We start from the raw sequence: 14,076 nt of genomic DNA, 5'->3' as shown, positions 1-14,076 counted from the left end.
GCTTAATAAATCCATTCTTCCACTATATATAGTTGGCTGGACGCATCCAGGGGGTTAACCCCCCATGCTGTGCTGTTCATCTAAACCACTCCAAAAGGGATTTAAGTGCCAATACAATTGATGGCGATGAATTTTCTGATGCACTCTCAATGGAAAATGTGATGACATTGATTCATTTTTATTTATTTATTTTCTTTACAATTTCTATACAAAATTTATTTTACCGGATAAAGGAAGAAAAATTGAAAAATTTTACATAACGCAAGCCCAAAGGCTGTTTACCTGTTTCTTACAGCGTATGAAACGTCATCCAGATGTCCTTTAACCAGTTGGAATAACCAGTGGCGTAGTAAGGATGTCTAAACACTTTCTAAAGGCTCTGAAAATTTAGGCTTTTCTTAATCGTTAAAAGTAATTATTTAAAAAAAAATTAAAGGATTTTTCAAACTTTAGAGAAAGGGCAATCATAGGAAATATAAGTCAAACGTTAAAAAAAATACATATACATGTATCAAACGTTAGGAAACAACGTCAGATGTTTTAACAAATGTAAAATGTAAAAAAAAACAAGTTAAACGTTAAAAAACAACAGTCAGACGTTTTATCGAATGTCAAACGTAAAAAAAGCGCCAGACTTTAAGAGAAACGTCAAACGTTGAAAAAGAACATTTAGACGTTTTAACGAATGTCAAACGTAAAATAAACGTCAAAAATTGAAAAGTAACGTCAAACGTTGATAAAGAATTGTCAGACATTTCTACGAATATCAAACGTTAAAAAAAGAAGCGCCAGACGTTAAAAGAAACGTCAAATATTAGGAAAATCATTAAAACAAACGTCAAACGGTAACTCTTCTTTTTATTAATACCTATAAATTAAAGTCATTTTTACAGCATTAAAGGTCATTTTAGCTAGGCTATTGCATTGGGTGTTTGTTAGTTACCTACCATAATAAAATTATATATAAAATTTAATAACCTTGAACGTAAAATCTCCACAATATTTGCTAGAAAATGTGAATTTCATCTAAAAATCCACTTTAACCTTTCCAAAAAAAAATAAAAGAGAATTCCTCATTGCATGTTTCCGCATTATTGTGGCCCCCGAAAGAGGCCAAAATATTCTTTTATGTTTGCTTAATTGTTCAATTTCAGCTCATTTTCGGTGTTTTTTTTACGACATAAACCTCCCTCGTGAATCTACTTTCGCGTGGTACGTCCACACTTGGCCTTTTTTGCTGTGATTCTTTTTCCACCTTCTTCATGTTCTCTTACTGTCCATTTGCGGTTTTTTTTTCTTTAGTACCAACACCCCTCCTTATAGGTTGAAATATAAATTTTCTTGAACTTCTCCCGCGGCAAGAGGAGGGTGGGCTGTGGGGAGAAATTCAATATTGATTTTGTGAAGAGAGAATATGGTTGCGGGATGCCCTCCTTCGCATTTGGGTGGAAGAGCAAGAAGCCCCATGGAGGTGAAAATTCAAATTTACACCCAGATAAAATCGGGGACACGAGTTCACCGTCTTGCCCTTCTTTTGCTAATGTTTTCAGAAAAAGGAACCCAAAGAGAGTGGAGGTGAATTAAGTTTTTTTTTAGGGAAGACAAAAAGGAATGAAGAAACGCTGTAAGGGGGCAAAGTGGAGAGATAAAAAAAAGAGAGAGAGAGACTGAAGATAGTTGGATGCCAATTAGCTTTATTCCCACTTTAATTTAAATTTTCAAGCACGCAATGCCATTTGAAAGAAAGTCTCTCAAGGAGTGAGAAAGATCATTTTCATGATTTATTTTTCATCGGTGTAGACTTGGGGGTTATATAAAAGAATAAATATTGAGGAATTTATAAGAATATTTTTTTGTTTAATTTAATTTTCAAAAATTTAAAGAATTTCTTAGGCATGAATGCGAGTTTTTTTTTAAAGAATTTCTTCTTTTCAATTAGGGTAAATAAGTAAAATAGGAGACTCTGGGGCCACTTGGTCTGTCAGGAACATTTAAAAGCAAAAAGTTTTTAAGCAAATTCTTACTTTCATTAAATTCGAAAGCATTTAACTAAATATTTTTTACTTAAAGTTTTATATCAATTGTTGATTTGTCTTATTTTTGTCTTCTTCTTCCTAATAAATTCTCAGCTGACATTTAGATTACGAAAGAATCTTTTTCAGCTCATCAAATTATTTTCAAAAATTAATTTAAACTGTTTGTTTTTAATCTAAATGGATTTTTCAACGATAGAATTGTTGATAGATTAGGAAACTTGAGATTTTCTTCTTCTTCTTTTTCTTGTGATCTCCGCTGACGTTTCGACTTAAATAAGACCTTCATCAGGACCTTCAGATCATAAAATTGTTTAAAAATTATTCCTTTAAATTTAGCAAACTTTCACACATTTTTCTTAAAACTTCCTAAAATATCTACAAATTAATTTGCCTACATAAATTCAGAGCCTTACCTCCCACTCTTCCTCATGATTACAACCATATTCAATGCTTAGTAGAAGCTCCCGAAAAAAAAAGCATTTTACGACACTGATAGTTTGTCCTGCAATAAATTCCTTCGTCTTGTGTCCAATAAAGTCACATTAATATTTCATTGTATTACTTTATGAGAGTTTTACAAGAATCCAACTGGGGCGGAGGGATGGTGGTAAATAAATCGCCCTAGCAGTTTTGTGTGTGTGTGTTTGATTTACGATATGAATAACATGATGATATTCTGCAATGAAATTTCTCATGCTATTTAATAGCCATAGAGAGCCATATTTGCATGAGAATATTTTGCAATGCGCCGAAGGACTCCTCCTCGGGCGTACCGTGTGTGGTGTAATATCGATTTACAGGAGCCTCTTGAAGGGTGAATTTGGTCAGTTTGTTTGCTGAACAGTGATCCCAGAATGGTGTTGAGGAGACCACGTGACGGAAGCATGGTCTCGCGCTCTAAGAAAGTTGAGAATTGTTCTTGAGGATGAGAGGCACAAACGGAAGGCGCAGCAATGAGTAGAGAAGAATGAATGAAGGAGGGGACACACACAATAAATTTGCAGACATTCGTCCTGTGGGCGCCACAAATGACTCTGCAGGATTTCTGTCGACGCACCCCCCTCCCTCCCCCCGTTAGAACCACATATGTACGTTGTATAGACGGTTATTCTTCCTCAATGAGGTGGTTGGGTTAAATAGAAAAGTGTTAATGGAGATAATCGAGGGGTAAACTCTACCATCAAGGGGTTTGTTAATTGACCACCAAAGTATCCCTCTAATCCCTTATACGGCAAGAATAATCAATTGAATGACTAATGTAATAATTAAGAATTAATTTGTTTGCTAAAAGTATTGATTAATAACATAAAAAAAGCTCACAAAATGTCTAATTGATAGATATTTGACGATAGCTGTTGACAAATTAAGATTAAGTGAGTATTACTGTAGAAAGGTCAATGATCTTCTTGAGAGATAGTATTGTAAGTATTTATGTTAATGATTCTTCTAGTTTTCATTACTCTTTCATTATAGTCGACAAATAAAACACTTTAATAGTTTTTATTGGGTTATCCAATATTTATTCGTATTTCTAACCTAACATATTTAGCATTATATTCAATGGGGATGAATGAGATAGAAAATTAAAATTGTAATGAATTTATGTGAATATCTTAAGTTAGAAATCCGTGTAAATATTAGACAAACCAAAAGTTATAAAGAGACATAGAATAAGGGAGCGAACGAAAGCATAAAAAATACTAAATTCAAGTCTAAAAAGTATTAATTCAAGCCGAAAAAAATTGTTATGTTTTGAATCGCAAAGAAGCTCAGATTAATGAGAAAATATTTAAACTACAAAAAAAGGTAATTAATTGAAGGCTAAGAATAATAAATTCAAGCCTAAAGCTGTTAAGTTTAAAAACTATTAAATTAAAGCCGTAGTTTTTATCAGTTTATTTATCTGAAGAAAATATTCGGATAATTTACCAATGTTCGGGTGATTCGCTAAAACTATCAAAATATTCTGCAAATGAACACCCCTTGTCTCGATTTTTTAGATATTTAATTGTGTCAGTAAGCTATAAGAAAAAAAAACTCCTAAACTCTTGTATATATTTTATTCAAAATAACAATTTCCCTAATTCCGTTATAGCAATTTGTCTCACGTTAAATCCCCATTTATCAACCCCTTAAAGCCAAAAATTTCTCCCACACTCTCTGCAAATATGGTGATCAAATAAATCTCTGGCTGTGAGAGGGGCAATAGAATGTTTGTAAATTTCCCAAGAGGAGACATTTTTGTTTGGAATTCTTCTTGTGTGTGTTTTTTTTCTCGCTCCTCCACTCTTCGTCAACAAGGTGTTCTCCACATTTGTATGATAAGATAAGAAGCCTCCTCGTGGAAGGTGGTCAGTGTGTGTTGAGTAACATTCTCACACACCAGGCCAGGTGGATGGAAAAACGAGTCAGACTGGAGTCCAAGTCGTTAATGGGTTGTTTGCGGTTAGTTGCTAATGTTGTTAAGATATTGAATGTCTTTTTGACTTCTTCCTTGATCAAAAGAGAGTTGAATTAGTAGGTTAAATGGAAATTTTTCATTATAAACTTGATGGATTAAATGGAATTTAATTTAAAAGGTAAAAATTCAAATGTCAACTGTGGGGATAAATTGTTCAGAAATTTCCGTCAAAAATGACATTAAAAATAAATCTGACACTTTGAAGCAATTGTCAGTTTGAGTTCTGTCAAAATAGAAATCTGTCATAAAGGTTCTGTCAAAATCAGGAGCTGTCATGTCAAAAGAATTTCTCAAACAAGGCTCTTGTCATTGGAAGAACTGTCAGAATAACTCATGTCATTAATAGTTCTGTCAATAAAAAGTTTTCTGTCAAAATACTCCTGTCAAAAAATTATTATATCCCAAAAACTTTTGGGTTCAGTGTAGTCATATAAAGTAAAAGCAAACATGATTAATAGGGGGCTGTGTATAGAGGGTTGGACTTTGGGTTGAAAATGAAAACAACTCTCAAGAGTTAATTTTAATGTTGCAAATTAAATTGAATTTGGTAACCCGGACACAGAGCCAAACCCCCGGATTATATTTACTTGTAATTTATTGACATTGTTTATTTAGCGATACATTGAAAATGGAATGGAACAATTTGGTTTTGTTGACTCGGTGCACGTTTTAATATCTTATCTCGTGAGAAATTTCTCCTCTATTTTAATATATTATAGAAGACAGAGTAAATATTATAAGATATATTATGTTTTAAATATATTGCCACACATTTTCTATTTAATATTCAACTGATGAAGGTGAAGTTGTACTTTTTTTCTTCTTTTTCTTTAATTTCTCCAATGTTTTATTATTTCTTCTTCTTTACCAAATGGGACTACGCATGTTCATCTTTCATTGTTTCTTTCTATTTGAATTTATTTCTATTTCACATTATTGACGTTAGAAAAAAAAATCAAAGTTCGTTAAAACTTTTAATTGAATTGATGTGAAAAATAGTTATTGCAAAATGTTTATATATGGAAATTTTTGCAATCCATTTTAAATTAATTCACGGAAAATTTTAAAAGTATATTTTCCATTAACGAATTTATTGAGATAATTAAATTATGATTGAGATTTCCTCCCAAAAAGGGGTTTATCAATTCGAGTTTTAATGACTTAAAAGATTTATTTAACCCTTGAAGGTTTTTTCTGGCCACTGTGGCCAATTTAATTTTTTTAAATCGTTGAAAAATGAAATCTATATTAAGCTAATTTAATAACTTCTTTATATTTATTGATTAAGTAAGTTCAATTACTTCAAATTCGTTGAAAGAAAACTTGGAAAAATATTTCCTTTTTGTGAGAAAATTAAGTTCAAATGTTGGGGTTAGAAATATCGGATCCTCCAAGGTTTAAATTAGTATATTTACGTTGATTTTGCTTCACGGGTTGTATTTTAAAATATTTTCTTTTAATCAAAATCGATTCATTAAATCCTAACTAAAAATTATTTTGCTTATAATAATCGTTTTAATTTGATTTTTTTTAAACACGCGAGGGGAAAGTCTGATAAAAAGGTGATTTTTTTTAGGTTAGGATACGGTTAGGGCTTTGAAGACTCTCTATGACGAAGAAATTAAGATCAAATGGCTTGGATTTTAAGCAAGGTAGATTCCTTAGGCTACCCTAACATCTATATAATAAAGAAAGGTCTCTCAAAAATATGGTGTCTGTTCAGCTATGCATTTCTACACCGTTGGTCCGATCGTGATGAAATTTGGTACAGAGACTACTGATACCAGGCGGTTTTTACCAACGGCATTCATTTTCCCCCCAGAGCCCCCCTTCACATAGCCCCAATATAAAAATCACGCTTTTTTGACTACTTTTTGAATTTTGCGCCAAAAATGTTGTGTGAAATTCACTTTTTCCCTTTGAAATATCTGTTGGAGGTTTTTGCGTGGCCCATCTATATAATAAAGAAAGGTCTCTCAAAAATATGGTGTCTGTTCAGCTATGCATTTCTACACCGTTGGTCCGATCGTGATGAAATTTGGTACAGAGACTACTGATACCAGGCGATTGTTACCAACGAATACATTTTCTATTGGACTTTTTTCATCTCAATTATTTTCTCTATTTAAAATTTGCGCGAAGCGCAACAAATCCCCGCGAAGCGGGGCGAGGTAAATTGGAGCGAAGCGACAATTTACCTCGTATTCTATAATTTGTTCAAATTAATTTTGCATCATCATTCTACCCTATAAGCCTGAGTGGTAGCCAATGAAAACATTCTTCCCGAATTTATCAGCCAATCAGAGCTCTTGTATCACACAACTATTCTTCTTCTTATTTATTTATATTTCATTCGGACATTATTATCTTCTATTTATTAAGGAAGAACTGCGAAGCACTGTAATTCTTAACTTATTAACCCCTCGCAATACCTTCCACATTAACTTAATATATCCTGCCTCAATTATATATCTGTTTTTTTTCTCTCAGTGTAATGGCACGCGAACAATTTTGCAAGATTAAGCAAATTAAGTAAATTAATTGATGGAATTTGCCGATAAATCGATTATACAATATTTACGGTTTTAAAATATAAATTGATCTTGTTTCCACAAATTATGTATATTTATAAATCCACCTCGGGGCAACCTTTTATTTCTTCTTCACCTCTTCGCGCCATTTACCTTTCAAACTCAATTACAATTTACAACTTGATAGACTTGTGCCATTAAACAGAAGGAGGAAGAAAAAAAATTCCCCGTCGGGGGTGCAAAAGGTTGTGGGAGGGGGTGAGTTGAAATGTTTGCCAGAAGTGTAAGAAAAAAAAGAGGAAAGAAGGAAAAAATGTGGGGAATAATGAACCCCGCGAGAGGGTTAACAACACCACTCCGGGGGTATTCTCGGTGTGTATCCATTGACATTCGAGGGCAGTGGCGGCAATTTATTGATCAAATACAAATTTGTACGGGAATGGTGGTGTCTGGAGGGGCGTACGGGGGTGTGTTTAGGCCCAACAATTCATGTGAATAAAGTCATATTTGATCGATTTGAAACAATAAATGTTTTTTCTTCATCTCTTGCAGCGAGCGCTTTGGATCCTGGCATAGATCTCCTAGAAGCGCTCAACCTCTACACGAATTATTCCTTCTACGACGGTGTTTCACTGTCGGAGGATCCACAGCAACGAATTGCTTATCATCTGCAAAGTAAGTAAAATTTTATTACCCATTTACAAAAAAATTTAACGAGGATTTTTAAACGAATTTTCAAAATGTTAAAAACGTTAGTTAATAAACGTCAAATGTAGAAATTAGCATCAAGATTTGGGGCAGAATTCACTACTCACAATCAGTCGGGCTTAAAAATTTAAGTCGGTTTTTAAGTTGGACTTAAAATTTGTAAGTTGGTCTTAAAATTTTTAAGTCAGTTTAACATTTTACTTTAAGTTTGACTAAAAATTTTTAAGTCGGTCCTTAAATTTGTAAGTCTGCCTTAAAATTTGTAAGTCGGTCTTAAATTTTTAAGTCAGTTTAATAGATTACATATTTTTCAATAATTTTACAAATTTTGAATTTGAATTTGTAAAATTTATTGAAAAATATGCAATCTGTTAAACTGACTTAAAAATTTAAGGACCGACTTAAAAATGTGACTTAAAAATGACTTTAAAAACCGACTCAAAACCTTAAGATTGACTTAAAACCGACTTACATTTTGAAGCCTGACTGAGTAGTGAATCCCGCCCTTGATCTTTTTCTGTTATTCTTTTGAAATCTGGCGTGTTTCAGTTACTGTCAATGTTATATCTCACTCTTAGAGCAGGTTAACATTAACATTACGAAATGCAGTAAAATAAAACATGGAAAGATTATGGCAAAACAATCAGTAGCGCATGATTCATCTCTCATGGATTTTTCTCATTTTCCCCGAACTCTCTTCTGCGATGTACATTATGTAGTTTGTTTTTCCAAGAAAACTTCCTCCCCACACAAGTGAAATCATGCAAAGATTTCCATCTCAATCTCCGTTTTCTTATTACCCTCTACACTACACAACCCATATTCATTATTATTCCAAATGAATGTACTCCACACGACCCCCAAAAACTCTCCTTGCCGCGAAGTCTTTTACGACTCTTTGCTTTTTTTTTTTCTTCTTTTCTTGTTGGTCTCCCAACCAACTCTTTTACCTCACACACCCCTCATTGGTCGATTTACCGGCATTTTAGAGACATGGAATTGTTTGCCGTGAATTTGTTGCCTGGGTAACAAGTCAATTTGAATTGTGGTGAGTTTCATACGTTAGTCCCTGTATCGACTGAATTCTTCGATTGCGGCTACCATGAGGGGGGCCTTCACGTCTTGTCTTGATTTGTGCAATTAAGCAAGGCGCAAGAAAAAGGAGCGGAAGTGTTGAAGAAATTTTAGCATTTGTACAATCAGCTGCAGCATTCTTATCTTGATCCCCTTTAGCCCCTCATTTCGTCCATTTGGACGTGTGCCCATCGATTGCACCACCAACAGAGGTCTAACGCCCGTCTCTCTGTCTCTCCGAGAGAGACGAAGAGAGAGAGAGAGAAACAAGAAAATATTTATGGCTGCAACAATAAACAACCACCCAAATGTAGCAAAACCACCCCCCTAATGTGGGGGCCGGAAATGTTCCCTATGCAAGAGTGCTATGTACTACAACTCCAAGAAAAAATCAACTTTCTTCACAGAATCGATCCTTGAGGACATTTTAAGGAGGAAATAATTGTTTTTTTTTTAACTTCTTTATGGCTCCATTAAGTTCGCAATAAGAACAAATTTTAATTGAACACAAACCATCCTATGCGAAGGTAGTAAAGCCATAATTTCCTGACTGTAAATTATAAAGTGCTGCCTGTTGTCTCCAGGAATGGTCATTTTGTGATTTAACAACTTATGTAAGTCAACATCATGAAAAAAATATAGTTGGAGGAAGATTTTAGAGTAGTATAGGAGCCAAGAATGTTTTAAAAGGATACAAAAAGTGAGCCTTATTGTGTTGGAATTCTTGGTTAATTTTTTTTAAGTTTAATAAAGATAGTTTGGTTAGAAAGACGAAGTAGGGATAGACGAAACAGATGAAGGGGTGCGAAAAGATAGTAACCGTTGAGAGGTTTCTCTTTTAATTTTAAAAATTTCTTTTCCAACGTTTAATGTTTATTTTTTGAAGTTTAACGAGGATATTACAATTAGTATCTGACATTTTTATTTTCTATCGTTTGACTTTTGACGAATTTTTCCAATGCTTGACATTTCTAGTATTGACATTTTTTAACGTTTGATGTTTCTTTTTTTGACGTGTCTTTGCAACATTTAAAATTATCTAACGTTTAACGTTTCTTTTTAACGTTTTAAATTAACGTATGACATTTTCAACATTTGAAATTCTATTGATTTTAAACCTTTTAAAAGTTTCTTTTTTAACGATTAATGTTTTTTATTTGATTTTAATTTTTTATTGTTTGACTCTAGACGATTTTTTTCCAATACTTAACATTTCTATTAAAATTTGACATTAGTAGTAGCATATTACATTTTTTATCGTTTGACGTTTTCTTTCTAAACTTTAATTATTAATTTTTTGACATTATCTAACGTTTGACGTGTCTACAAAAATTGGTATTATTTAAAGTTTGATGTTTCTTTTGAACGTTTGACTATAACAAATTAATTGTTTTACTTTCTTTCCAACGTTTAATTTTATCTAACGTTACGTTCGATTCTTTTCAACGTTTGACATTAAATGCAAAATTTTCTTATATTACATTTGACTTTTAATATTTTTATTTTGAAATTTTCACTTAAGTTTGACGTCATTTTTCAACTAACATTTTAAACATTCAAAATTCTTATTTTTAATTTTCTTTTCCACATAACTTTTTATGTGTAAATAACATCCTCATTCGAAGTCTGAAGAAAAATCTGAAAAAGGGCTTTAAGAAACTCAAAGATTTTCCTTCATCACAGCTTTTCTTACTGTTTGAAATCATTTAAAATCGTCGAGATTATTATGGTTTGAGAGTCTAAAATAATTTGCAACATTTAAGAGAATTTTAAAGACTAAATAAGCAGAAAAACATCCAGAAAAAAAAATTATTAGAAACTTCCCTAATTTAATTTTCTCAATAAATCTTCTAGAAAACTTCGTGCAGAATTTTTTTTTACAATCAAAGAACAATTTAATACACCAATTCCCTACACAACACACAGAGTCCTCCTCCTGACAAATAATTCCCTCGCGTGGCAATCAAAAGATATCATGTGACTCGAGGGATGTTCTTTCGGAGGAAATTGTTGTCGATAACCCCCGTGGGAAGGATGGGGGTGATTGTGCTTGGATGCAGTAAAAAGTAAAAGAGAAGGAAGTAGAAAAAAAAACATTTCCCGGGAAAAAAAGCATTGAATTGGGGGTACTTTGTGCAAAGTAAATTTACCCCCGAGAGTACCCCATCCGTGTGGCTGCGTGTGCGACAAAATGAAGCGCAAACAAATGGGGGTGGTGGGCAATCGTATATAAAGTTGTTTAACACAAATGTCCCAATAATCAGCAGCCAGTACAGTTGATTTGTGTCGTAAAGAGTGAAATTGAAGGGTAATAAATTTGATATTTTTCCGGGGTCACCGGAATTGTGTTGCCTCCTCCTCTGCTTGGCTGTGTTTTCGATGTTCCCATAAACTCCACATGGATCAATATAAAATTGAAGAGAGTGGGTGTAGCAGCAACAAAAAAAAACAATGGCACCAAATGTTTCGTCAATTTGTGCATTGATACGTTGTTGGTGCAAAAAAAAATCCATCCCGGAAATCCCATTTCATCCACCCACAAAGGATAATACCCAAGAAGTGTGTTAATAAATTCGCGTTTTGAGTACCTCTTCTCCTATCTATTTTATCCCAAAATAAGAATTAATTGCCACACGCAGGGAGCTTTTTCAATTGACACGCCGCGCCGGCAGCAAATCGTTTAACAAGGAAGAATATAAATCACCCAGTGTGGCGTCAATTTGTCAAGAAATCCACGTTAAATGATTGATAACCACGCTATCAGGCCTTATTGACTTCCAAATTGTCTCGAGTCGCATTCATCATTTCCTGGATTCACAAGAGGAGAAAATCGCGCGCTATTAATCATTCATACTTAAAGAGCTTTGATGAGGATTTTACCTCCAAGCAGACACACACATTGAGCTAAAGGGAAGATAATTTTCATTCATATTCTTTTCATATAGAATAATATTCTCTCAATTTGTGGAATTTGTGATGGATATTGTAGTGATTTTAGAGGAATGAGGGTGATTAAATTTCTCTATATTGTGAAAACAAGGATAAGATAGTTCGTAAGTCCCACTGGGTTGCGGGAGCGAAGAAAATTAAATTTCAAAATCTTACCGGAATGAGGGAATGAAGAAGTGAAAGTTCCAAAATCCCGCTGGGTTACAAGAACAACAAAAGGAAGATCTAATTTCATTGAGATAGGAACAAGTAGAAGAAAATAAAGTCAAGTCCGGTCGGGTTATGAAAGAACAATGTATTTCGAAGAGCGGAGCTACTAAGCAAATATCATAAAACGTTGACAGAAGAGAGTAGAAAATAACTTAGTCCCGCTGGGATTAAAAAAAACTACAGAAAAGAATCGAGTCCGGCTGGGTTGTTAGTAAAGAAAAGGTTCTTTAGTTTAATCAGAAAGTCAACCAATACTCAACTATGTATATAAGCAATGTGTAGAATAAGAGTTTGAAACTCCAATGACTGAAAACTGAGGTTACTGGGGTTATTTTTCTACGTCCCGTAATAAAGTGTCCGTTCGGGTTGGAGCATTAAAATTGCCATAACCTCATTAGAATTCTTCACGATTCTTGTCAAAACAACTTAAGAATAAAAAAATAAAGTAAATATCAATAAAAAATGCGATTTCTTATCAATATATGTAATTCTGGGATTTCCCCAGCAAGAGATTTATCTGTGAAATCTCTCAAATGACCTTCTTCAACTATGTACATATTTTACCTGCTTTTGCTGAAAGAATTTCCTGAAATTTCAAAATCAAACCACCTCACAATTGGCTGCAATTTAACAAGTCATTATGATAATGATGGGATGAATACTTCATTGCATATGGAGAACGCGCGATATTGGAATCTCTGAATTGATTTTTCTCAATTATAAATTCCAAATGATATCGCCTCTCGCAGAGATTTCATTGCAATGTGCATCAATTTGTTTCTTGACCATCATCCAAAGAATTATTGATTAAATGCAATCGTTTAGATTAGAGAGAACCTCCACCAAAAGCCATTTAAGAGGTTCGTCTTCCACCTTTTTTTTTTTTGCTTCTTCTTAACAACTTCTTGACTGATTAATTACCTCAATCGCACTTGTTTTTCTGGATTCCCGCTTCGTGTTGAGAATGATCAGCAATACTTGTTGACAAATTATCTACTAAAGTCACTAAATCAGTGCAGAGATGCTGATGTTGTGTCAAAAGAGGAGGTGCACTGAAGGAGGCAAATAAGAAGTGAAGAAGAAAAACCCGCCCAATTTTTTTTGAGGTAACAAATTGCTATGTTTTTTTACACGGTGGCGGCAAACAGTGAAGAAGTTTTATTTTACAAGATATCAATTTTCTCGACAAATGTTTGGACATTAGTGTCAATTCACCTTTCCACACAAACAGTCTGAATTAGTCTCTCGATGAAATGACAGAGAGAATCCTCCTAATTTATCGGATTCGGTTCTTTTTTTCTTTTCCTATATAATGCTGTTTTTTTTTTTTTTTTTTTTTTTTTTGAAGAAAGATGAGATGAAGAAGAAATGAGAAAGTTGCTTTTTTCAATTCTCTTTGGCTTCTCAATTGACTTTCTGTGGGGTTTTTTGCAGCTGAGTTGAGATGAGAAAAGGATATAAAAAGAGAGGCATAAAGAACTTTTTTTTCTTATCCATTTTTTTACTCTTTAACCCCTTTTCGGGCAAGTGGAGGCGCCAGGTGATGAAGAAACTCTCTCTCAGAGTTTTTCTATTGACTTAATTACTCAATTGGCTGGCACCTCAATTTGCATATTGTGTGAGGGTGTGATTTGTTTAGGTACCTTGCATGAGACACTCTCTCTCTTCAAAACGAGGGGGAGAGAATATTCTCTTCTGAACCCTTCGTATAATATTATGTACATACATAGCAGGTCAACCATGCAGAGCACTTTACCCTCCTGAATACTTCTGAACATCAAAGAGATTTAATTCAATTAACTTTTGAGACAATGTTAACAGTCTATTGTATTTTTTTTTCTTTTCAACATTTCTTTGTAGGTGGTCATCGAAATTTACTTCTTCCGGCATCAGTTTACATTCGTGCAGCCAATTCAATACGAAAAACAAACGAATTCACATTAGCGGCTCATTTGCGACAGGACAGAGATAATAGTGGGTCCATCATTGCGTTCTCTTCTGGTGCAAATAGGTAATTCGAGATAATTTCGAAATGAATGATTTATTTAATGTTTCTTTTACAAAAAAAAAGCTAGACAGACGGGAAAGAAATTTGTAGAATATTTTG

The 14,076-nt window shown here is 33.6% G+C and overlaps 1 protein-coding gene across 10 annotated transcripts in view; it reads left to right on the top strand.

The window, feature by feature from the left end:
* The window catches only part of LOC129794794 (protein kinase C-binding protein NELL2-like), a 74,336-nt gene that overhangs the window by 33,752 nt on the left and 26,508 nt on the right, over nt 1–14,076 (top strand). For all 10 annotated transcript variants that reach the window (XM_055835650.1, XM_055835660.1, XM_055835651.1 and 7 more), the window contains exons 3-4: nt 7,581–7,703; nt 13,830–13,980. In XM_055835650.1, coding sequence (XP_055691625.1) covers nt 7,581–7,703; nt 13,830–13,980 — 274 coding nt within the window. The remainder of the gene's footprint in view (nt 1–7,580; nt 7,704–13,829; nt 13,981–14,076) is intronic.

The sequence above is a fragment of the Lutzomyia longipalpis genome, chromosome 4 (genome assembly GCF_024334085.1).
Source record: "Lutzomyia longipalpis isolate SR_M1_2022 chromosome 4, ASM2433408v1".
Taxonomy (NCBI): domain Eukaryota; kingdom Metazoa; phylum Arthropoda; class Insecta; order Diptera; family Psychodidae; genus Lutzomyia; species Lutzomyia longipalpis.
Note: the sequence above shows the minus strand (reverse complement) of the source record. Positions and strands in the feature narration are given on the sequence as shown.